Source organism: Pleurodeles waltl, chromosome 4_2 (genome assembly GCF_031143425.1).
Source record: "Pleurodeles waltl isolate 20211129_DDA chromosome 4_2, aPleWal1.hap1.20221129, whole genome shotgun sequence".
Taxonomy (NCBI): Eukaryota; Metazoa; Chordata; class Amphibia; order Caudata; family Salamandridae; genus Pleurodeles; species Pleurodeles waltl.
In genome coordinates this window covers 1,041,346,380-1,041,370,693 of record NC_090443.1, presented here as the reverse complement: position 1 = coordinate 1,041,370,693, position 24,314 = coordinate 1,041,346,380, and the positions used below count along the sequence as shown (strand labels likewise).

Genomic DNA, 24,314 nt, shown 5'->3' with positions numbered 1-24,314 from the left:
GGCTCGTCCTCTGTCTGCCTGTGTGAGCTGTGGCTTGCACTGCTCCTGGCTCGTCCTCTGTCTGCCTGTGTGAGCTGAGGCTTGCACTGCTGCTGGCTCGTCCTCTGTCTGCCTGTGTGAGCTGAGGCTTGCACTGCTCCTGGCTCGTCCTCTGTCTGCCTGCGTGAGCTGAGGCTTGCACTGCTCCTGGCTCGTCCTCTGCCTGCGTGAGCTGAGGCTTGCACTGCTCCTGGCTCGTCCTCTGTCTGCCTGTGTGAGCCGAGGCTTGCACTGCTGCCGGTTAGTCCTCTGTCTGTCTGTGTGAGCTGAGGCTTGCATTGCTCCTGGCTCGTCCTCTGTCTGCCTGCGTGAGCTGAGACTTGCACTGCTCCTGGCTCGTCCTCTGTCTGCCTGTGTGAGCTGAGGCTTGCACTGCTCCTGGCTCGTCCTCTGTCTGCCTGTGTGAGGTGAGGCTTGCACTGCTCCTGGCTCGTCCTTTGTCTGCCTGTGTGAGCTGAGGCTTGCACTGCTCCTGGCTCGTCCTCTGTCTGTCTGTGTGAGCTGAGGCTTGCACTGCTCCTGGCTCGTCCTCTGTCTGTCTGTGTGAGCTGAGGCTTGCACTGCTGCCGGTTAGTCCTCTGTCTGTCTGTGTGAGCCGAGGCTTGCACTGCTCCTGGCTCGTCCTCTGTCTGTGTGAGCCGAGGCTTGCACTGCTCCTGGCTCGTCCTCTGTCTGCCTGCGTGAGCTGAGGCTTGCATTGCTCCTGGCTCGTGCTGAGGCTGGCACTGTAGCAAACGGTGCCATTCCTCTTCTGTGTGTAAGAGAAGCTTGCAGTGATAATCAGCTTCATCACATAAACTAAGCTGTTTGCTTTTACAAATGGTGTGTCCCTCTCTGTTATTAATGGAAAATACTATTCTTTTGAATTACCATTCTGATAAAAATAAAGCTAAGTAATTATGAAGACATTTTACATTGATGAAATGGCTGCATGATCACCACTGATAACAATATGTCTTCACATTATACCTGCAATCACAGGTGCATGGCTTCACAGCACTACACATGCCATAAGTCACTTTTTACAGAAAGAAAATATCTGGTCTAGTGGCTAGAACTGCCCAGTATTGATCAGACGAGCCAGGTACAAATCCTGGCTTCTGCGCGTCATCGTGTGATTCTGGGCAAACCACTTAATCTCCCCGTACCTAAAAAAGGTGTAACTTAGTCTGGTTCTGTTGTAAAGCGCTGAAAGGCCCGCGGGCCATTTTTGAGCTGTATAAAACTACAAACACTGTACTCTTCTTAAAGTGCTTGGGGGAATTAAAGATGTAGGAGCTTTTGTCACCCACCCACAAATGGGGGAAGTCATGTAGAAGAAAGGTAAGGACTCGTGGTATATTTACAAGCCCCGCGCACCGCCGGTGCACCACTTAGTTTGATGCTCCTGCGGCGCAGAGTGCAGACCCATATCTGTGAGGCCACTCAAAGCCACTTTGCGTGGTGGCTTTACATGGCCTCATAGATATGGAGTAAGGAAACACAGAGAAAGCTGCTGCATTGCCTTACACTGCGTCAGGGGGGCGTTCCATGGGCATTGTGGTGGGTTTTCCCACGTTACACCCGTGGGTTTTGACACATTCCCAGATTTACAAGGACGCGTACACCTGGGAATGCGTCAAAACCGCACGTAATGAGGAGAAAATGATTTATTTCTCCTCGTTTTTACTACTTTCTATGGGTCTCATTTACAAGAAACTGGTGCATCGGAGTCGATGCACCAGTTTTCATGCGTCAGCCCTCTTCCCCCTAATGACGCCATGGTAGCGCTTATGATTCAGCACTCCATGGCACATGTTTCCACAGATGCGTGAGAAATTCTGACACATCTGTGGCGCTAAACAGACGCATTGCAGGACTAGCGTAGAAAAAATGACGTTACTCCAGCAATGCTCAATGTAAAAACCCAGTATCACTTTAACGCCTGCTCTGAGCAGGTGTTAAAAAATGGACGCTGTGAAGACGCAGAATGGTGCAGTGAAACCTTGTTGATTTCACTGCGCCCGTTCTGAGTGGCTTTTAATGGGATAACACCTACCTTGCCACATTACACCTGGCGCAGGTGTAATGTGGGGTAAGGCTTTACAAACTGGCACAATGATCCCATTGCTCCAGTTTGTAAATGTGGCACAGTGTAGGGGACTGCTTGGGCCACCGCAGTGTAAAAAAAAAAGTGACGCAACAGCAGCGCAAGGGGCTTGTGAATAAGCCTTGAACCATGGTGTAAGGGTGCCTGCGTTGGCACTGGGCAGCCAGTTGTGCACCGGCGATAGATAAAAGGACAGATTTGGCCTCTGGGAGAGCAGTGGAGGAGCTGGGGTGTTGCGGGACCCATCAGCTTTGCTTCCATTAGGGCCCGTGACCCTTGCTGTGGCAGCAGGCAACAGATGCTGTTAAGGCATGGCACATGGCATTGATCAGACGTTATTCACATGGGGTAACATATGTCTGGCTGACAGGAGCTTGTTGTAGCCAGTAGCATCTTTACCAGAGCCAGTGTGCCCCACAGCTACAGTGCGTCTACTGAGTAACCAGGTCTGTTTGCCACAAACATGTTGTCAGTTTTTTCAAACATTTATTATCTTTCCGACACCACACCATCCCAAAGGGGGTAGTTTAAAAATGTAACACAATGACAGTGACGTAAGCACGTTCGTCTACGCTGTTGGCCCAGCCCACTACCTGTTGCCCTGCATATATAACACATGAGAATGACGAAATTAGTCATAAGGGCAACATACAGGTAATACACATAGCACGTGCCATGGTAGGTGTAGATTACAAATAGAATATTTAGGTTCCAGCTACCATTCAACTAGGATATCTGAAGTGGAAATAACCACCATTGCAGCAACACTTCTAGGAAAAGTCCCATACAGCAAACTTTGCCTAAACTGCTCACAGTGGGCAGAAATGTATACTTGCTCTGAAGTCTTTAGAGAGTACGCTGGCCGCTGGGCACCCCTAGGGGCATATTCACAATCAGTTGGCGTAGGACATCGCCACAAGTCTTTTTGCTGTGCTGCCCTACATCAATTCGAAAAAGCAGGAATTCACAGTATTTATGAGATACGAAGCATTCCTGCCCGTCAGCCAGTGCCAGCACCATTTGCTGCCTAGCGCAAGCGCCCTTCTCCATGGTGCAAGGGTGTCTGCGTTGTTGGCAGGATTGTTTTTGTGCAGGAAGGAAAACCTTCCTGCACAAAAACAATCCATTGAGGAGTCTTCCTCTTTCTATGTGAGCTGCAGCAACACACTCACAAAGAGGCAACATTAGGAGAAATAAAGATATTTCTCCTTCTTACCCCTCCCCTGGGTAGGCGTACAGTTTTGACGGATTCCCAGGTTTGCAGATTCTTGTAAATCTGGGAGTGCGTCAAAACCCATTGGTGTTGTGTGGGAGCACCCACCGCAATACCCATGGAACGCCTCCCTGATGCGGTGTCAGACAACGCAGCAACTTGCACTGCTGTGCTTCACTCCATACCTATGAGGCCATGAAATGCCGCTCAAAGTGGCTTTGGGTGGCCACGTAGATATATAACTGCACTCTGCTCCCCAATGCATCATAAAAAACGATGCACCAGCAGTGCAAGTAGCTTGTAAATAAGCCACTTACCTGAATATTTAATGAAATAGTTGACATTAATTCAGAAACGGTCTGGTTGGGATAGGCTTCTTGCCTCCCTATTCTCTGTTTGTCCACCCCTGGAGCAAAGCTCACTCACCATGCTTTCTGATTGGATATTTTGTAAGCTTACATCAGTGGGACTATTTTTGACCCTGCAGCTGTACATATCCTTTGACTTTTAGTAGTCCATGGGATTGCATGGCTCTTTTCCTTCTCGTCTCATCTTTTTTAGACTTTTTCTTCCTTCTGATTGCTTCCGTTCTCCTCTTGTTCTATTCTTTCTTCCATTTCTCCAGATCCTCACTAGCCCTTTTGTCTTCTACATATTTTTCTCCCCACCACCCGTCTTGTTTTTGTTCCTGTGGCTTCCGATTCCCACTTGCTCCAACAGATTCTGGATTTTTTGGAGCCCCATTCCCACCCTGTACCCCTTTCTTTTTCTTTCTGTTGCTTCCGCTCGCTGCTCCTTTGGTTATTTTTCTCTACCACCCCTCTCTTGTGAGACCGTGGTAGCCCCTATCGGCTTTGCAAATGACAGAAGCTTTTAAAACCTGCTGGCATTAGCAGAGCCAACCGCAACAAGCAGTCATATTAAAATTCATTAAAAATGTAGGGGCAGATTTATGGAAAGTGGCGCTGCACTGAGATGGGCGTTCCATTGCTTTTGACGCTACCCCAGATTTACTAGAAATCATAAATCTGTGGCAGCGCCAACAACTAACACCACCCCAAGGGTGGCATAAGCATGGTACAACGAGGAGGAATACTTTTATTCTGCAGCACGCATAGAAGAAGCAAAATGCCATGGATGATTGTTTACATGTGTAGGAAAGTACCATCTTGCCTGACATGTTACCCCCATTTTTACATGTATGTCAGTTTGTTTTTGCCTGTCTCACTGGGATCCTGCTAGTCAGGACCCCAGTGCTCATAGTTTGTGGCCTGAATGTGTCTACCTGTGTAGTGACTAACGGTGTCACTGAGGCTCTGCTAATCAGAACCTCAGTGTTTATGCTCTCTCTGCCTTTAAAATTGTCACTATAGGCTAGTGAGCATTTTGACCAATTCTAATTGGCACACTGGAACACCCTTATAATCCCCTTGTGTATGGTACCTAGGTACCTAAGGTATTGGGGTTCCAGGAGATCCCGATGGGTTGCAGCATTTCTTTTGCCACCCATAGGGAGCTCAGACAAATCTTACACAGGACTGCCACTGCAGCCTGGGTGAAATAACGCACACGTTATTTCACAGCCATTTTACACTGCACTTAAGTAACTTATAAGTCACCTATATGTCTAACCCTCACTTTGTGAAGGTTAGGTGCAAAGTTACTAAGTGTGAGGGCACCCTTGCACTAGCAAAGGTGCCCACCACATAGTTCAGGGCAATTTCCCCGGACTTTCTGAGTGCTGGGACACCATTACACCCGTGCACTACATATAGGTCAATACCTAAATGTAGCTTCACAATGGTAACTCCGAATATGGCCATGTAGCATGTCTAAGATCATGGAATTGTGTCCCCCATGCCAAATCTAGTATTGGGGTGCCAAACCCATGCATCCCCGGGTTCCACTATGGACCCCGGGTACTGCCAATCCAGCTCTCTGGTGTTTTCTCTGCAGCTACCGCTGCTGCCATCCCACAGACAGGGTTCTGCCCTGCTGGGGTCTGGGCAGCCCAGTCCCAGGAAGGCAGAACAAAGGATTTCCTCTGAGAGAGGGGGTTACACCCTCTCCCTTTGGAAATAGGTATTAAAGGCTGGGGAGGGGTAGCCTCTCCCAGACTCTGGAAATGCTTTGAAGGGCACAGATGGTGCCCTCCTTGCATAAGCCAGTCAACACTGGTTCAGGGATCCCCCAGCCCCTGCTCTGGCGTGAAACTGGACAAAGGAAAGGGGAGTGACCACTCCCCTGTCCATCACCACCCCAGGGGTGGTGCCCAGAGCTCCTTCAGTGTGTCCCAGACCTCTGCCATCTTGAATCCAGAGGTGTGAGGGCACTCTGGAGGCCTCTGAGTGGCCAGTGCCAGCAGGTGATGTCAGAGACCCCTCCTGGTTGGTGCTTACCTCACTAGGTGGCCAATCCTCCTCTGAGTGCTATTTAGGGTCTCTCCTGTGGGCTTTTCCTCGGATAACGACTTGCAAGAATTCACCAGAGTTCCTCTGCACCTCTCTCTTCAACTTCTGCCAAGGATCGACCGCTGACTGCTCCAGGACGCCTGCAAAACTGCAACAAAGTAGCAAGAAGACTACCAGCGACATTGTAGCGCCTAATCCTGCCGGCGTTCTTAACTGTTTCCTGGTGGTGCATGCTTTGGGGGCTGCCTGCCTTCATTCTGTACTGGAAGCCACAAAGTCTCCCGTGGGTTGACGGAATCTTCCCCCTGCTCCAGCAGGCACCAAACTTCAGTGTCACCGGTACTCTGGGACCCCTCTCATCCTGAGGAACGTGGCCCCTGGAACACAGGTGGCAGACCCAAGTGACCCAGACTGTCCAGTGGTCCAACTGTCCAAATTCTGAGGAGGTAAGTCTTTGCCTCCCCTCTCCAGACAGTAATCCTGTGCACCATGTGAACTGCAGCTGCTAGGGCTTCTGTGCACTTTTCCAAGAAATCCTTTGTGTACAGCCAAGCCCAGGTCCCCAGCACTCCGTCCTGCATTGCTCAACTCCCTGAGTTGACCTTGAGCTTTGTGGGACCCTCTTTTGTAGTGTTGAGACGACTGCCATGCTCAGTCTTCTTGAACCTGTGTTCAAAGAATTCTGCGGGTGCTACCTTCTTGTGCGTGGGCTCTCTACGTTGCTGAGGGCCCCCTCTGTCTCCTCTCCCAAGTGGTGACATCCTGGTCCTTCCTAGGCCCGGTCAGCACCCTTTGTTTTCAACCCCGAGCTTTGCAGGTAGGAAGGCTTGTTTGCAGTCTTTTGCAAAAGAATCAACTCTGCATTCTCCAGCACTCCATGTAACATATTCTGCACGAAGAAGAAGTTCCTAACACCTTTTGTTGTTGCAGAATCTTCAGCTTCTTCCACCCAAAAGCAGCCATTTTGCACCTTCATCCGGGGTTTAGTGGGCTCCTGCCCCCCCAGACACTCTCACGACTCTTGGACTTGGTCCCCTTCCTTTGCAGGTCCTCAGGTCCAGGAATCCGTCTTCAGTGCTTTGCAGTCTCTTGTGGTCTGTGCAAAATCCTCTATCACCACTTTAGTGTGTTTCTGGGGAAATAGTAGTACTTTACTCCTACTTTTCAGGGTATTGAGGGGGGGTCAAGCGTATCTTGGGCACTTTTAGTGTTTTCTTACACTCCCAGCGACCCTCTACACACTACACTAGCCCAGGGGTCCATTCGCGGTTTGCATTCCACTTTCTTAGTATATGGTTTGTGTTGCCCCTAGGCCTATTGCATTCTATTGTATTCTACAGTGTTTGCACTACTTTCTAACTGTTTTACTTACCTGATTTTTGGTTTGTGTGTATGTTTTGTGTATTTTACTTACCTCCTAAGGAAGTTTATCCTCTGAGATATTTTTGGCACATTGTCACTAAAACAAAATACCTTTATTTTTGGTAACTCTGAGTATTGTCTTTCTTATGAGATAGTACCTATATGATATAAGTGGTATAGTAGGAGCTTTGCATGTCTCCCAGTTCAGCCTAAGCTGCTCTGCTATAGCTACCTCTATCAGCCTAAGCTGCTAGAACACTACTAATCTACTAATAAGTGATAACTGGACCTGGCACAAGGTGTAAGTACCATCAGGTACCCACTATAAGCCAGGCCAGCCTCCTACAACGTGCAAGAAGGTGTCCCTTCCTGCAAATAAACAATCATTCAAAAATGACGCTTTGGTACTTCTATGTGTGTGCATTATGCAGCACACATAGAAAAGCCAAATCGCCATTGTAGATTGTTTATGTGCAGGAAGGGGCACCTTCCTGCACATAAACAATTATTCCCTGAATGCAGAGAGCCTTGCACTATGGTGCAAGGATGCCTGCGTTGGTGCTGGCAGCTGAATTTAGTGCCAGCGCAGGGGGAAAAGCAGGGCTGCGCTGTATTCTTGTAAATATGGTGCAGCCCTGCATTTCAAAACTGGCGCAGCGCAACACTGCTGATTGAGGCGCAGCACGGCGCTGCCCCAGTTTGTTGTAAATCTGTCCCAGTGTTTTTTTTTACTTTCAAAATGGTTGAAGCATTGTATGAACATGGCTTCCACTACACTAACACTTTACATCAGGCAACACAGTGGCCATCTTGAAAGTATAGAAAACTGTGGGACAGAGTTATGGAAAGTGGCATTTCACCGACTGCAGCGCCACTTTCCCTGTGCCCCTTATCACCCCCTGCCACCACCATGTATGTGCCATATTTAAAACACGGCGCACCATGGCGCAGGGTAGGGGGCAATAGCGTAATTTCACATGACGCTATTGATGTACTTGCAGGAGTAGCTCCCAAATATTGCTGCTACTCCTGCAGAGTACATTGGACTCCATTCTAAAGAATGGAAGCCCCCTTTCAATGCCTGCTCTCGAGCAGGCGTTAAAAGTGCCGTAAGAAATGGCGCAAGGAAATCTCATAGATTTTCTTAGGCCATTTTTCCGGCTCCCCTAATGGTGGAACGACCCCTTTGCATACATTATGCCTGGCGCAGGCATAATGTAGCGCAAAGGGTTACAGGCTGGCCCAATGCATGCATTGCACCACCCTGTAAATATGGCGCAGAAATGTTGGCGCACATTAACCTCATAAATAATGATGTTAATGTGGCGCAAGGTGGCGCTAGGAGACTATAAATATCCCCCTTTGTTTGCTACTTTTATTGTGCCTGGTCAGGCACTGGCAAAGCCAATCATGTCACTCGCTCAGTGTTGTCAAGGCAAGACTAATTGGTTTTGCCAGTCCTTGTTTACTGGTTGTGTTTCCCGAATGAAATGGCTCTTTTCTCCATTTGAGTAAGAAATCAACGATAATACCGATGCTAATTTATTTATTTAGTTAACATTTGTACGGAACTTTCTTTCACCACATGGTCTTAAGGCTCTTGACATATGACTCGATTTCAAATTCCATTAAATAGAGGGCAAATATTTGTAATCTATATATGAGTAACAGAGTAGAGTGAACATAGTGAGGAGCTTGAAAAAGCTGCAACATATGCTGTCTCAAAATACGTTCGATGGTTGTTCAAGAGTTGCTGAAGGAAAGAACAGTGGGGCTAGTTCTAATGTTGACAGGTGGAGAATTCCAGACCTGGATGCCTGAAGTGAAACTTTTGGCTTCTAATCTTTGTAGCATTCTCTTGCAGAGTAAGATTCTCAGGGATATCTGTTTGTGTTTAGTGAATAACCTTTGCTTTTTTTTTATCTCTTGTCAACCCTCAGCATCGTGGGTCTGAGGATGGAGAACCTCTGCGTCTGATGCAACCGAATGACAGTGAAGCCCTAGTTCCGAAAGAGCCTTGCTGGAGTGAAACATTGTGATGGGAAAAAACTGGAATATTATTTGCAGAAAATAATTCCTCGCATTGACCTATAGAGGGGATTCTCCACACAAAGCCCTCCAAGATATCAACTAGTATCTTCCAAACTGCGGTTCAGTTTCAATGTGCTATGACCATGACTTCCTCTCCAAATTCATATCCAAAGAGCCTTTCAAACATAAGGTTAACCTCCAGAGAAATGTATCCTTTAAGGAAAGACCACTAACCTTTTTGAATGTGGCCCACCAACCACTCAGAACAAATTCACCCCTCCTACAGGGAACATGTTTAATCCACCAAGTGCCAACTTCTCTCTATAGAGTCCAACAAGCTTCTGTAAAGTTCATTAGGGGACACAGTTCTTCTTTATTTGTGGCTATAATTTCTTGGTTCTTTTTATGAAGAAGAAAAGAGGCATGACTTTTAGGAAGGGACATTAATCCTTTGGTGAGCAGGGACAGTGACTAAAAGACTTTCTGCTGGAATCCCATGATACTGCAAGATCCCTGGAGCTAAGGACACAATATCCAGCGGCCATTTTGGATGCAATTGTACTATGGTCTTTGTAACACAGGTTCAACATTCATCAATGGAACTTCTGGGACACAGAAACTTTATTCTGATATGTTTGGAAAAAACCCAAACACAGTCAGACCACTTTTTACTGGAACAACTGTTCTACTTTAAAACACAAGACGGCTCAACTTTGCATCCAAAATAGCCAATAACGCCTCTATTTCTAACCTCATTGATTCACAATAGTCCTAAGGAAGGGTCATGAAAATATTGTAGGTTTCTAATTATTTCTGAATTATAATTAATTTACCTTGACAAGGAGCAAACTACTTTGGGTGAACCATGGTGCTGTTCACTCTAGCACCAAGTAGGCCACTATTGCCCCCAATGTTCTTGTATTTCAACAATTACTAAAAGATTTGTTTTACATTTTACTCACAAATATCTTGAATGTAGAGAAGGAAGAATGTGAATAATGGAACTGGGACAATCCAAGGAACAGAGACTGAGAGCTAAGAGAACTTTATGGAGGTAATCTCGGATTTATAGAGGAATTTATGCGACAGAGTGAAGTTTCATGATTTAACATTTAGCTGACCGGACTTTAGGAGGATGTTCTAATGGTCCTTAAGTTCTTCTTGGTTCTGGAGCAGAAACCTCCTGGGTTCCTGGACTTGAGGACACAAAGAGAAAATGCAAGTGCAGAGATGAAGGAGCTCTACTCGCTATTCAATGCTGCAACTTGGAAATATGTTCTGTCAGTTGATGTTACTAATGCAGAAGGTTAAGGCATCTGGAAATAACAAGTCTTTGTTAAGGGTCTCAAGCCTTCAGAAGGCCGTGCACACTTCCCATCACTCCTCGTTCATGAGAAGACACATCAGTCTCTCACCCTCTGTCATTATGATCATGAAACCCCTCCTGTTCCTGCTTTTGGTGTTGGTCCTCTGCCAGATGGTCAATGGTTGCCCAGTCCTTTGTGTTTGCCAGGACCACTCAGTGGACTGCAGCAACCAGCGTCTCTTCTCTGTCCCCCCTGACCTTCTTCTGGACACACACAACTTAAGTCTCGCCCACAACCGCATCGCTAACATCCCTCGCGGCTACTTGTCGTGCCACATTGAGCTGCAGGTCCTGGACCTTCGAAACAACTCCCTCTCTGAACTTCCTGAAGGCCTGTTCGTAAACACCCGTCGGCTGGCACACTTAGACCTCAGCCACAACAACTTCAGCCACCTGCCTGCTGGGATCTTCCATATGGCCTACAGCTTGGTGCGGGTGAACCTTAGCCATAACCCTGGGCTAAGGAGGGTCCACCCTCTGGCCTTCCACGGCCTGTCGCAGCTCCGTCACCTGGACCTGAGCTTCGGGAGCCTGTCTTTCCTGGGGTTAGATGCTCTTGAAGATCTGTCAGGGCTGGTTATCTTGCAGCTAGGTGGGAACCCCTGGATGTGCGGTTGCACTATGGAGCCGCTGCTGAAGTGGCTGCGGGATAACATACGGAGGTGTGTTGCAGGTAAGGAGATTCCTCCAGGAGTGCATTACAACCCCTCCACCTGTGCCACAGTCAGGCACACAGTGTTATTGCCACCCAGTGTGTCGGTGTATGTAATTGTATCCATATGTGTGCATGTGTATCTTGTTATAGCTGTGTGTATATCTCTGTGTGCATGTCGTATGTGTGTACTGTGACTTAGCAAGAATGCACAAGGGCTCTAATACATCACTGGCAGGGACAATGACTCCCAGCACAGCTACGAGCAATCACACTCCTACTGTTGTGACAGTTGAGACTCTTACAGGCCCTCAAAACTAAAGGAATGGCTTGGGCGGCAAGTATTAGTATTTTGTTATGTATATTGCATCAATAAATAACTGTTGTTATCCTCATCTCTAAATTAGACAATCAGCGCCACCATGTGGTAGACTAATATAAGTGCTGGTGTTGACAATTAGGTGCCAGTGCTGAGCACCGGAAACCGACGGCGCAAATTATGCACTGGTGCCCTTTTTTAGGCTCACATTTATACTTTTTGATGAAAAACTGCCCAAATGCAGTTTTGCGTCAGAAAGTATAGCGCCAGCTTGCGTCATTCCAGAGCGCCAGCCGGGCGACAAATTCATTGAATCCCGCAAGCTGGCGCTAAGGGTGAGCTAGCATCTGGGAAAATGACGTTAGCCGGGTGGGTGTGGTGGGTTTTGCCTCAAAAAATTACGCTAGGCTGGTTAGAGGCAAAAAAAAATGCCTTTAACCAGCCTAGCGTCATTTCCTGATGCGAAACCATCCATACCACATGACTCCTGTCTTACAAAAGACAGGAGTCACGCCAACCATCCCGATGGCCAGCACAGGGGACCAGTTTCGCCTAGGTATGGATATTGCACCAAGTGCCATGTAGGAGGCCCATTTCAGGGCCCTCAATGTCACTTAAACATGTTTTTTAAAATACTTACCTATACTTACCCTACTTACCTGGGATGGGGTCTCCCATCCTCTGGTGTCCCTCTGGTGGGGGCAGGGGTGTTCCCGGGGCTTGGGGAGGGCACCTGTGGACCCATTCCATGGTGTCTGACCATGGAAATGGGTCCACAGGTCCTGTAACGCCTGGTCTGACCCAGACGTTAAATAATGGTGCAAAGCAAGCATCATGTTAGCATGGGGGGATAAATATGGGGCTATGGAGACAGCACCATTTTTTAGATGGGAACGCCTACCTTACATCTCATTGACGCAAGGTAGTGTAGTTTCACGCATCTAAAAAATGGTGCAAACTCCAATATTTTGACTTTAGATGTATCTAACGTTCAAATATAAATATGGGGTTAAGTTTGAGCCGTATTTGCGTAAAACAAATTACCAAATGCGGTGCAAAAAAAGTATAAATATGGGCCTTTGTGTGTAAGCCCTAGTTTGTATTTAAAACTCTATCACTTTTATGTCTGTACGTTTGTCACTTTGCTGTGTGCCACAATGTCTATTTGAATGTTTGTAAATGTGCGCATGTTAGTTTGCTGTAAAACGTTTATTGCAGGCCACCTCTGCATTTTGTAAGTTGCACAGATTTCAAGGCAGCTTTCACTTGAATAAAAATAGCCGTAGACATCAGCAGACCTGCCAACCTTGTGATCATTTACACTGTGAGGCTCTGATGGAGAAGAGGCTTAGGGCCCACCTTCCCTCCCTAAGGGCACACATTAAGGCACATAGGGCTGCCTCCACTCTCGTGGGGAGGATGGAGTACCTCAGTGGATCACAGCAGTCAGTGCAACGCTTCCGCACAGGAACTGGAAGTTACTCTTCAAAAGTGTTTCCGGCTCACCTAAGTACTCACAGCATCCTAATGTCTCTTCGCCAGTTGACCATGTGAAAGGTGCTGATATCATGTGACACACTGTGGTGCTGTGTAATACAAAGAGAGGGGGAGATGAAGGAAGCTCAGACTTGTAACTGAGAAATCTAACCCAACCTACAGGCTTTGGTTATGCTTTATTCTCATTACATGCTCAGTCCTACTAATTACTGCTTCAAATACACGAGAATTAAGATAAACAGGAAGCATAGAACAACCCTCAGCCCTGCATCGCAGTTCCATGCCTACAAACCTTTTAAAAGCTGCAATACCCTTGGCAGTCACTAGAGGCCACTTGAGTCAGGCACAAGTCCTGGCTGCTTTAGTGGGGTGCTGTTTTTTAGGAGGGTATTAGAGGTCCCTTGAGTCACACGCAGGTACTTCCTACAGTGGGCTGTACCGCCTAAGATGATAATAGAGGTTCCTTGAGTCAGACACCAGTCCTTTCTTTAGCGGGGTGCGGTTGCTGAAACTTTGCCACTCATAGGGATCACTTGAGTCAGACACCAGTCCTTTATTTAGCGGGCTGCAGTTGCAGCACCTGTGCCACTCATAGGGGTCACCTGAGTCAGACACCACTCCTTTCTTTAGCGGGCTGCAGTTGCAGCACCTGTGCCATTCATAGAGGTCACTTGAGTCAGGCACCAGTCCTTTCTTTAGCGGGGTGCAGATGCAGCACCTTTGTCACTCATAGGGGTCACTTGAGTCAGACACCAGTCCTTTATTTAGCGGGCTGCAATTGCAGCACCTGTGCCACTCATAGGGGTCACCTGAGGCAGACACCAGTCCTTTCTTTAGCGGGCTGCACTTGCAGCACCTGTGCCATTAATAGGGGTCACCTGAGTCAGACACCAGTCCTTTCTTTAGTGAGCTTCAGTCGCAGCACCTGTGCCATTCATAGGGGCACCTGAGTCAGGCAAGAGTCCTTTCTTTAGAAGGCTGCATTTTCAGCACCTGTGCCACTCATAGGGGTCACCTGAGGCAAACACCATTCCTTTCTTTAGCGGGCTGCATTTGCAGCACCTGTGCCACTCGTAGGGGTCACCTAAGGCAGACACCAGTCCTTTCTTTAGCAGGCTGCAGTTGCAGCACCTGTGCCACTCATAGGGATCACCTGAGTCAGATACCAGTCCTTCCTTTAGCAGGCTGCAGTTGCAGCACTTGTGCCACTCATAGGGGTCGTTTCAGTCAAACGCCAGTCCTTTCTTTATCGGGCTGCATTTGCAGCACCTGTGCCACTAATAGGGGGTCACCTGAGTCAGACACCAGTCCTTTCTTTAGTGGGCTGCAGTTGCAGCACCTGTGCCACTCGTAAGGGTCACCTGAGTCAGACACCAGTCCTTCCTTTAGCCGGCTGCATTTGCAGCACCTGTGCCACTCATAGGGGTCACTTGAGTCAGACACCAGTTCTTTCTAGAGCCAGCTGCAGTTGCAGCACCTGTGCCACTCATAGGGGTCACCTGAGTCAGACACCACTCCTTTCTTTAGCGGGCTGCAGTTGCAGCACCTGTGCTACTGATAGGGGTCACCTGAGGCAGACACCAGTCTTTTCTTTAGTGGGCTGCATTTGCAGCACCTGTGCCACTCATAGGGGTCACTTGAGTCAGGCACCAGTCCTTCCTTTAGCGGGCTGCAGTTGCAGCACCTTTGGCATTCTTAGGGGTCACCTGAGTCAGACACCAGTCCTTTCTTTAGCGGGCTGCAGTTGTAGCACCTGTGCCACTCTTAAGGGTCACTTGAGTCAGGCACCAGTCCTTTCTTTAGCGGGGTGCAGTTGGCGCACCGGTGACACTCTTAGGGGTCACCTGAGTCAGGCACCAATCCTTCCTTTAGTGGGCTTCAGTCGCAGCACCTGTGCCCCTCATAGGGGTCACATGAGTCAGACACCAGTCCTTTCTTTAACGGGCTGCATTTGCAACACCTGTGCCACTCATAGGGTTCACCTGAGTCAGGCACCAGTACTTCCTTTAGCCGGCTGCAGTTGCAGCACCTTTGCCGCTCATAGGGGTCACTGGAGTAGGACATTAGTCCTTTCTTTAGCGAGCTGCAGTTGCAGCACCTGTGCCACTCATAGGGGTCACTTGAATCAAACACAAGTGAATTTATGTCGGAACAACGCATGCTGGAACCACGCATGCCTGAACAACGGGGTTGGAACAAAGACTGCGTTGTTACCACTAATGCCTTTACCACGAATGCCTTAACAACGATTTTTCGTTGTAAAGGCATTCCTGGTAAAGGCATGCATGGAATGGCATGCATAGTTCCAGCATGCGACCCCCTGGCCCCCCGCCCCTAAAATTACCGTGACCCCCTACCCCTAAAACCACCCCAACCCCCCCACCCCTGAAACTACAGCGACCCCCACCCTGCCCCTAGAACCTAAAACCACCCCAACCCCCACCCCTAAAATGACAGTGACTCCCCACCCCCACCCCTGAAACCAGCCCAACCCCGACCCCACCCCTAAAACCTAAACTACCCCAACCCCCCACCCTCACCCCTAAAACTACCACAACCCCCCACCCTGCCCCTAAAATCTAAAACCACCCCAACCCCCCACCCGGCCCCTAAAATTACCTCAACCCCCCACCACCACCCCTAAAACATGAACTACTGCAACCCCCTCACCCCTGTCCCTAAAATTACTGCGACACCTCCGCCCCTAAAACCTAAAACCTCCCCACCCCACCCCTAAAACCTAAGCTACCCCAACTCCCCACCCCGCCCCTAAAACTACGGCAACCCCCCACCCCGCTCCTAAAACCTAAAATTATCCCAACCCCGACCCCCACCTCTAAAATTACCTCGACCACCCACCCGCCCCTAAAACCCCCCAAACCCTCCACCCCTGTCCCTAAAACCTAAACTACCCCAACCCCCCAGCCCTGCCCCTAAAACTACTGTGACCCCCCCACCCCTGCCCCCAAAACCTAAAACCACCCTAGCCCCCCACCCTGGCCCTAAAATAGCTGTGACCCCCCCCACCCCTGCCCCTAAAACCTAAACTACCCCAACCCCCGCCCGTAAATCTACCGAAACCCCTCACCCCTCCCCTACAACGTAAAATTACCCCAATCCCCCACCCGCCCCTAAAATTACCGCAACCCCCTACTCTATCCCTAAAACCTAAAATTACCCCAACCAGATTTCCAGGCAATTCTAGAAATCTGTGAGTAAGACAGAAGACCTTGCTGCAAGCAGGTTACAGTAACTAAAGCCATTGTTAGTGGTCCCATAGGAACCTACCTCTGTCCCCTCAATCTTAGGATAGTGGCAGTATGACCAGAGCAGATTACTCAGTTTATTTTTGTTGAAAGTGGAAAGTAACAATAGCGAACATGCTATTGCGTTTTTGTTTTAAGCACACTAAATCAGTGGTTCTCAACCTGTGGTCCGGAGACCCCTGGGGGTCCGCAAACCCTCCCAGGGTGTCTGTGACTGCTTAGAAAATTTAATAATATTAGCAGATTAGGCCCCCACCTTTCGGTAATGACTCAGTGGAGGGGTCCCTGGATTCCAATAATGATTCAGTGGGGGTCCCCGGGTTCCAGTAATGATAAACTAGGGGTCCACAGATGCCAAAAGGTTGGGAACCACTGCACCTAAATCATAGAGAGTGTGTGGCATTAAAATAAAAATTTGCATATTCAATTTCACAAGTCTAATAATTTTTGCTTCTTTTCTGTCTCAAATAAATATGGCAATGCTGGGTTATGGTGGTGATAGGCATTATCAAGACTCTGTGTGCAGCACCTGTATGTTTTGAAGAAGCCACTCTAATATTTATAGGTATGAGCAGTCACTTGTATGTAGAAACTGTTTAGTTTATATTTGGAATGCCATTTCTAAGGATGTTCCAAGGGTGCTTGTTACTCAGTCAAGAGCAGAGCCGCAGTCGTGTAGAGCCAGAAAGCAACTCTGAAGATGATGAAAGCAGGTGAGCATGGAAGGTTTAAAGGACTTGTGCTGACACACAGAGCTTTTTATCATTCCAGTTCTCAGTACCTGGTTGACAGAATAATCCCTTATCAGCCATCAAGAATGCTTCGTTCCTTGAGCACCTTGAAGGTGGTAATTCCGCAATTCAAAAGAAAGAGGTGGGGTGGTACCTTCTTCTCTTTTCCGGCTGCCTGGGTCCGGAATGCTCCCCCTCAATCAATCAATTAATCAATCAGTTTTTGTAAAGCACGGCTACTCACCCGTGAGGGTCTCAAGGCACTGGGGTGGGAGGGAGGAGATGCAGGGGGGGGTGGAGCTACGTCTTGAGCTTTTTCCTGAAGATGGTGAGCGCTGGGCTTTGTCTGAGGTCTAGGGGCAGGTTGTTCCAGCTCTTTGCTTCGATGTAGGTGAAGGATTGTCCTCTGGCGGTGATTTTTCGAATGCGAGGCATAGTGGCCAGAGCCACTTGAGCCGAGGGATCTGGCGGGGTGTGGAAGGAGACACAGTGGTTTAGGTATGCTGGTCCGACGTTGTGTATGGCTTTGTACGTGTAGGTGAGTAGCTTGAAGGTGATTTGTTTTTCTATCGGGAGCCAATAGCCTACTGAACGGATTTACACAAAATAACAAAGAGGCCTCTTTTCTTGACCAGGAGTTACCTTTCTGCCAAATTTGATGTAGTTCCATCCAGCGGTTCGGCGCTATCGCTGTTCAAAATCCTTATGGAAAAATGAATGGAGAATGTGTTTTGGGACCACTCTGAAACTTATCAGACAGCAGCTGAAGTGACCACCGTTGTTTTCTGGAAAGGTTCATGAAGAGTCATCAAACGGTGCCAAAGTTATTAACAAAACAAAAAAAAACTTTTTCTATAGAAACTTAGGGCCAGATGTAGCAAATTTGGAAATTGCGACTTGCAATTTGCGAGTCGGAGCGACTCGCAAATTGCAAGTCGCAATTTCCAATGCAGAACGGTGTCTCAGACACCGTCTGCGACTCGCTATGGGGTCGCAATGACCCACCTCATTAATATTCATGAGGTGGGTCGAAAATTGCATCCCCATAGCGAGTCTAGGCACTCGCAAACATGGAGGCCTGCTGTCGTCAGCAGACCTCCAAGTTCGTGACTGCTTTATCAATAAAGCAGTTTTTTTTTTTAAGTGTAGCCCGTTTTCCTTAAAGTAAAACGAGCTGCACTTAAAAAAAAACAAAAAACCTTTAGTTTCGGTATTTTTTCAGGGCAGGTAGTGGTCCAAGCCCTGAAAAAATAATTTTGGGTCCATTCACAAAGTGGGTTACCATCCACTTGAAGTGGAGGGTAACTGCGATACCCTGATGCGGTCGCAAATGGTATTGCATTCCACTCCGAATCGCAAATAGGAAGGGAACACCCCTTCCTATTTGCGATTCTGAAATGCATATTGCGAGTCGGTCCCGATTCGCAATATGCATTTCTGCATAGGGAAATGCGTTTAGTGAGTCGCAAACGGCAATTTTTGCCGTTTGCGACTCGCTAAACGTTTCCTGCATCTGGCCCTTAGTCCTAACTATAACTATGTAGTGGCAACAACCACTAGGATATATGTATATCTATATGTATCTATATATTCATATATAGATATATATAGATAGGTATATAGATATATCTGTAGATATATATATATATATATATATATATATATATATATATATACTTCTTCCTATTGTACGTTTACGAAGGAACTGCTGTAGGAACTAGAATTCCAGATATGTTACAACACTGGTGAAAGGTGAATCAGTAGGTACAGCAGAGGTATATTTGATTAGCAGTGGCCAGAAGATGGTCTTTCAATCATCTCTTGAATACATAAAGGGCAGGAGCAGAGTGAATAGAAAGAAGAAGATTGTTCCGCAGAGTAGGAGCAGGTGTTACGAAGGTGCAAAAGCAGCAAGAAGTACATAGAGGACGAGGAATTGAGAGCCAGAAAGAAGAGGAAGAAGTAGGACTATGCGAAGATACCAAGGAGGATAGACAAGCCTGGGCAGGTAATATAAATATTGCAAAATCCAAACTGAAAGGAAGCTACCTGAAGAAGAAGCTGAGCTAGATAAGAGTTGAGAGTGAAATAGTTAAAAGGAAAGAGGAGATGGACACATGGGAATTATTTGGCTTGGAGAGAGAAGGTATTTAAGGAGGGCAACATTTAAAACATAACTAATTTGAGAAAGACCCAGACAAAGGTAGGGAAGGAGAAAGTTAGGAAAGGTTTGATTGACAGGCTGTTATAGAGATGTAAACAACAAGGCTTGACTACATAAGGTAGCTGCTTCTCTGAAGAACCAAAGATGGCATCAAGATTCCTAGCTGAGGAGAAAAAGGGAATGGGAGCAGAGGAGTGGAAATAGCTGCTGAAGCTAGGAAAAAGGGGACATCAGTTTTAAGAAGTGCATCATCATCCAGTTTTCAACATGTGATACACAAAAAATGCAGTTACAAAAGGAGTCATAGAAGAAAAAGACAAACAAGTTTGAGAGTCGTTAGCATAGAAATAAGAGCTGAAGTCATAGGATAAAATGATAGAAACTAAGGGGCGTATTTGCAAGGTGGTGAAAGAACGACAACATTAAAGACAGATTCATCAGCCGTCCAACGCCACCTTGTGTAGCGCAGAGTGGCCTGATAAATCTGGAGTTACGCACTGTAGTACATTCGCTTGCCTTGCGTTAATCTGCCCCAGGGAGGCGCTAAGTGGGTGGAGTATGGGTGTTCCCACACATCCACCCATGTATTTTGGCGCTTTCTGCAGCACACCTAGAAAGAGGAGAATGCCTCTGAGGATTGTTTTTTTGCGGGAAGGTGCCCTTTCCTCCATAGAATCAATCCTACCTGCAACACAGTCTCTGTGGCTGCGTTAGTGCTGCGTCGCACTTTGTGTGCCAGCGCAAGGAAAGGACAGGAATGCATCATTTCATATGACTCCATTAAATTTACTAACTTGATTAACATAACATATGGATACCCTCAGAGGTGACAAGTACCGCTCTACAAATCTACTGATTGATTGATTGATTGATTGATGAAGATCCTGAGGAATATATAGATCTGGACAAGTACAATAAAATTGCCCAGCCAGCTCACCTACCTGCATTTCAAGTCTCCCAAATATGCCCAAAAGCCAACACCATATACTCCATACCATTAATTTTCTGTAACTTCTGAACAGTGTTAGGGACGTGATCACTCTAGACATGTATACTTAAAGAAGCATTTGTATGAATGAGCAGAACTCAGATCCTACGATGGCACAAACGCCACCCTTGGTAACTAGGACAGAATCAAGAGCCATTCAGTTTTGCAGTAAAATAGTCCTTCAGTGCTTCTGATTGATCGAAAATCAACACTAATATAGTACAACTTGTGACTTTTAAAAAGATATTAGCAAGTTTGCATGTCATGAATTGATGGTCTTAATCCATACACAGGAAACAGGATAGCAAAGAAGCCATCACTTTCAGATTTTTGCCTAGGCAGCCTTTTCCGGTAGGTGGAATTTTATGGTTACGTTGTATGGCAGAGATGATGTAAGTGGGATAGCAACATCCAGACCATTCGAGTAGCCGGGTATAGCCTCGGGTACCACAATAAAAGTGGAGAATAGCTGCGAGAATAAAGGAGAGAAGTTCAAAATGATGGGGCTCAAGAGGCAGAATTAATAAGAATTCACAGAACAAAGCAAAACATCTTGCTGCTGTGCGTGGTGGGCCAGTGAGGGAGTAGAAATGTGCCCTATCTTCTAAGATATGATGCATTCTGCTGTCTCCCTCCGTTGGCGCATTCTGTGCTCCTTAGCGCCAACTCAGGCACCCTCGCACCATGGGGCACCGGTGCCTGCATTACAGGCAGGATTGTTTTTGTGCAGGAAGGGATAGTTTTCTGCACAAAAACAATCCTAGGAGGCACTTTCCTCTTTCTACACCTGCTGCACAGGAAACAACAAGGAGAAATGAATATATTTTTCAGTGTTATGCCTCACTTTAGAAGGCGTACCATTACTGACCTTAGTAAATCTGGGATGGTGTGAAAATTAATGGGAGGACGCGTGGGAACGTCCATGCTCCACCCAAGGAATGCCTTCTCAATGCAGAGTAATACAAGGCAGCGACACAAGCCCCTAGTAGACCTGCCCCCAAGTTCAGAATCTGATTTGATTGTAAGAAACAGATTGCAATCATTGTGGCCCACAAAGATGCTGCCCATTTGAGTCTGACAAGCCAGTCCATGGGCAGAGTCCTTGAGCTGCATAGCAGGTGTGAAGATGGTTTGGTAAGAAAAACACCACATTTTATGGGGATAAACATAGAAATATTTTTACATCAATTAGTAGGTGTCTATGAAGGTATAAGTCAAAGTATTGTTCTTTTTCATAAAAAAGAAAGGGAAGCGAGTAACTGGAAGGCTTCCACGCACCCAGATAGGATGTGCTGTCTGCGGGAAGGAGGAGGGTCTGCATTCGGGTGCGAGTAAAGTTCAGGACAGTTGGCATCCTCAGCCTCTTCTTGAGACACTCAAGGTTGTAAGGCACCTGCCTCATCAATATTCACGAGGCAGGTCGCAATTTGCAACCAATTGGGAATGTCCTCCACTCATAGGGATGGTGGCTTGGTGGGGCAGCAGACCAACATGTCTGTGATTGCTTTTTAAATAAAGCTTTTTTTGTAATGCAGAAACAGGACGTGTGCGACAAACTTCATTCACAGGCGCAGAGGCAACAGCAGGGTTGGAGCCTCTGGGACTTGTAGTCCTTTTTCAGTGGCTAGCGTACACCCGAGCCGGTAATCTGCTGCACTTAATAGCAGTGTTTGAGGTGAGTAGGACTTGGAAGGGACCACTCCAATGAGGCTGAAGGGCAGATTTGCACAGGTGAACTCACATGTGTGCCAGTCACCTGGTTGCAGTTTGTGGTAGGTTTCAGTCAGTAGAGGGGCTTGCACTTGAGAATGGAAGCTCTAGCAACAGCCAATGAGTTCTCTGCAATATTGCATCGTTACCTCATTATTCAAGTGTAAATCGAGAAAGGCTGGAGACACTGCACTGGTGGGAGGGGTGAGATGGGAGCAGCATAGGGCACCCCATGACAACGTCATATTTACTCTGTTAGAAATTGGGTTGGTTGACTGGGGTGTGAACCCTGGTCAAGCACCAACAACAATCTCATGCAGGGTGAGCCACCCAAAATCACTAAAATAACCTGTGCTCAACTCTGTGGAGCTTGGCACAAAAAGCAGTCAGGCTTAACTTAGGGGCAACATGTAAAGTACTTATGAAGCACACAAACAGTAACAGAGTGAAAACACAATAAAGGAAAAGTTTCAAATCAATTTAGAAAAATAGGGAAAATTTTAATAAATTATTTAACACAAAAAATCCAATCAATAGTGCCAGGGTTATGAATTTTCAAAGATTAGTGAAAATAGCGCCAAAAAGCACAAAGCCCCACGTATGGCTCTCTGGTTGCGTTGGACCTGATTAAAGTCACAAGTTCAGACTGACCCCGATGGATTGCAGGTGGGTTACAGTTACCAGGTTAGGCCCACTGAAGTTTTACCTTTTTAAATCCATGCCAAGAGTCCTGTTCACGATGGAGGGATCCACGAGGAGTAGGGAGGGAATCGTGGGAGGCTGCCGGCATAGTGTGAAGAGTAGGCCAGGTGTCACAGACAGGCATTGCTGGAGCTTCACACTGGCGGTTCCTGCTGTAGCGCAAAGGGTCGGGCTGATGGCACTTTGCGATGAATTGCGGTGCAAGCAGCAAGGTCTGGGTGTGAACGGCCCGTTTGCAGTTGAGCCATACCAAGGGTCCAGGACCTGAGGAGCACCACTTGGGGGTCAGGAAATTATTTCACCTGGGTCCAGGGGCTGGGGCAGGATGTTGGGGAGCCTATTATGCCCCTGGGGCTCAGGTCAGGAGGCCCGGTGACCAGCCCTTGTAGTCACTCTGGTAGCCCTTGGTTCAAGATTAAGTTTCAGGTACAGTTCTTCTTCCCCAGGCAAGAGGTCAGCAGGGCTGAAAGGCAATAATAAGCAAGGCAGCAGCAGGTCAGCAATCCAGCAGAGTGGCAGTCCTTTCATTAGTACAGTCGTTCTTCTTCGTGGCAGAGTATCCACAGATCCAGAAGTGTTCTGAAGAGTTGGTGGCTGAGGTCCTATATTTATACCATGGTGCCCTAGTTCAGGAAGGTGGGAGACGCTTATAGACAGTAGCTTTGACATTCGCAAACGGCCCAATTCGCCATTTGCGAATGCTGAATACTTTTGTACATGTGGCCCTTTCTTTGAAGGCAGAGCATAGGCTATACAGTTGCAAGTGGGGCTGTACTCAGATCCACCCCCATCCTACCAGCAGACGGCCCATTGAAACACACCTAATCCCTCTATTGTGTGGTGTCTGGGAGCAATTCACAAAGTCTATCTGTCATTTAAACCCAGTCATAGGACCCAGGGCAGGTTACGGGCACAAAAAGGCTAAAGGCAGGAAAATGCCAACTTTCTAAAGTAGCATTTTTAAAACTGTGATTAAAAAACCCAACTTTACTATTAAATAGGGATTTTCACTGTAATTCCAAAGACACCAAACATGAGATAACTAACTGCTCCCAATTAAAAATTACAGTTTATTAAATGTAATAAGAAAATCACAGTGTTATCCTATGGGAGGGATAGAAACCATCTGCTCTCCCCAAGGACTCATTTCTGGATGACACAAAGTGGGAGGTCTTGACACTGCCTATCCAAGGAGGGACCTCGTCTATGTATGAGGTCTCTGGTTAGTCTTTTCAGAACTTCAATTTTATCTGTTTGTGAACAAGGGTAAGCCTCAATCAGTCCTGAAAAATAGCAACAGAACATAGAAAAAAGAGCAACATTAAGTCATATGGATGAATTACATTTGCAGGTGGATGAAGGGCCCGTGTGGAGGTAGGTGTGCAGTCAGTGGCTTTAATCTATCTCCCAATGCTGGCGAATTGTCAAATGCAACACAAGAAATATCAATGCTCCTGGGCTACAAAGGTGACAATTAATCAAAGCAGTGTGTACCTGTGGCAGGAATTGTATCATCTCTGCTGCAGTGGATGATACTGTGATAGTCAGGCGCTGCTAGGAAAGCTGCATTTTGGAGCCACCACTATCGTGGTGCTAAACGTTCACATTCCATCTGCATCCTTTTCACAATTCTGTTGCATCCATACCAGTTTCTGCACCTGTACAGCAGAGTCATGCAATTCAGACAAGTCTTTCAGTGCGGGCATGAGGGATTCAACAGCTTGAGAAACATGCAGAGTCAAACATTATCCAAAGATAAAGCAGCTTTCTTAGC

General features: G+C 47.2%; 1 protein-coding gene across 2 annotated transcripts in view; it reads left to right on the top strand.

The window, feature by feature from the left end:
• Nucleotides 1-24,314, top strand: part of LRRC55 (leucine rich repeat containing 55) — a 56,965-nt gene that overhangs the window by 19,294 nt on the left and 13,357 nt on the right. For both annotated transcript variants that reach the window (XM_069232993.1, XM_069232994.1), the window contains exon 2: nucleotides 9,055-11,184. In XM_069232993.1, the coding sequence (XP_069089094.1) occupies nucleotides 10,401-11,184 (784 nt within the window). In that variant the 5' untranslated portion in view covers nucleotides 9,055-10,400. The remainder of the gene's footprint in view (nucleotides 1-9,054; nucleotides 11,185-24,314) is intronic.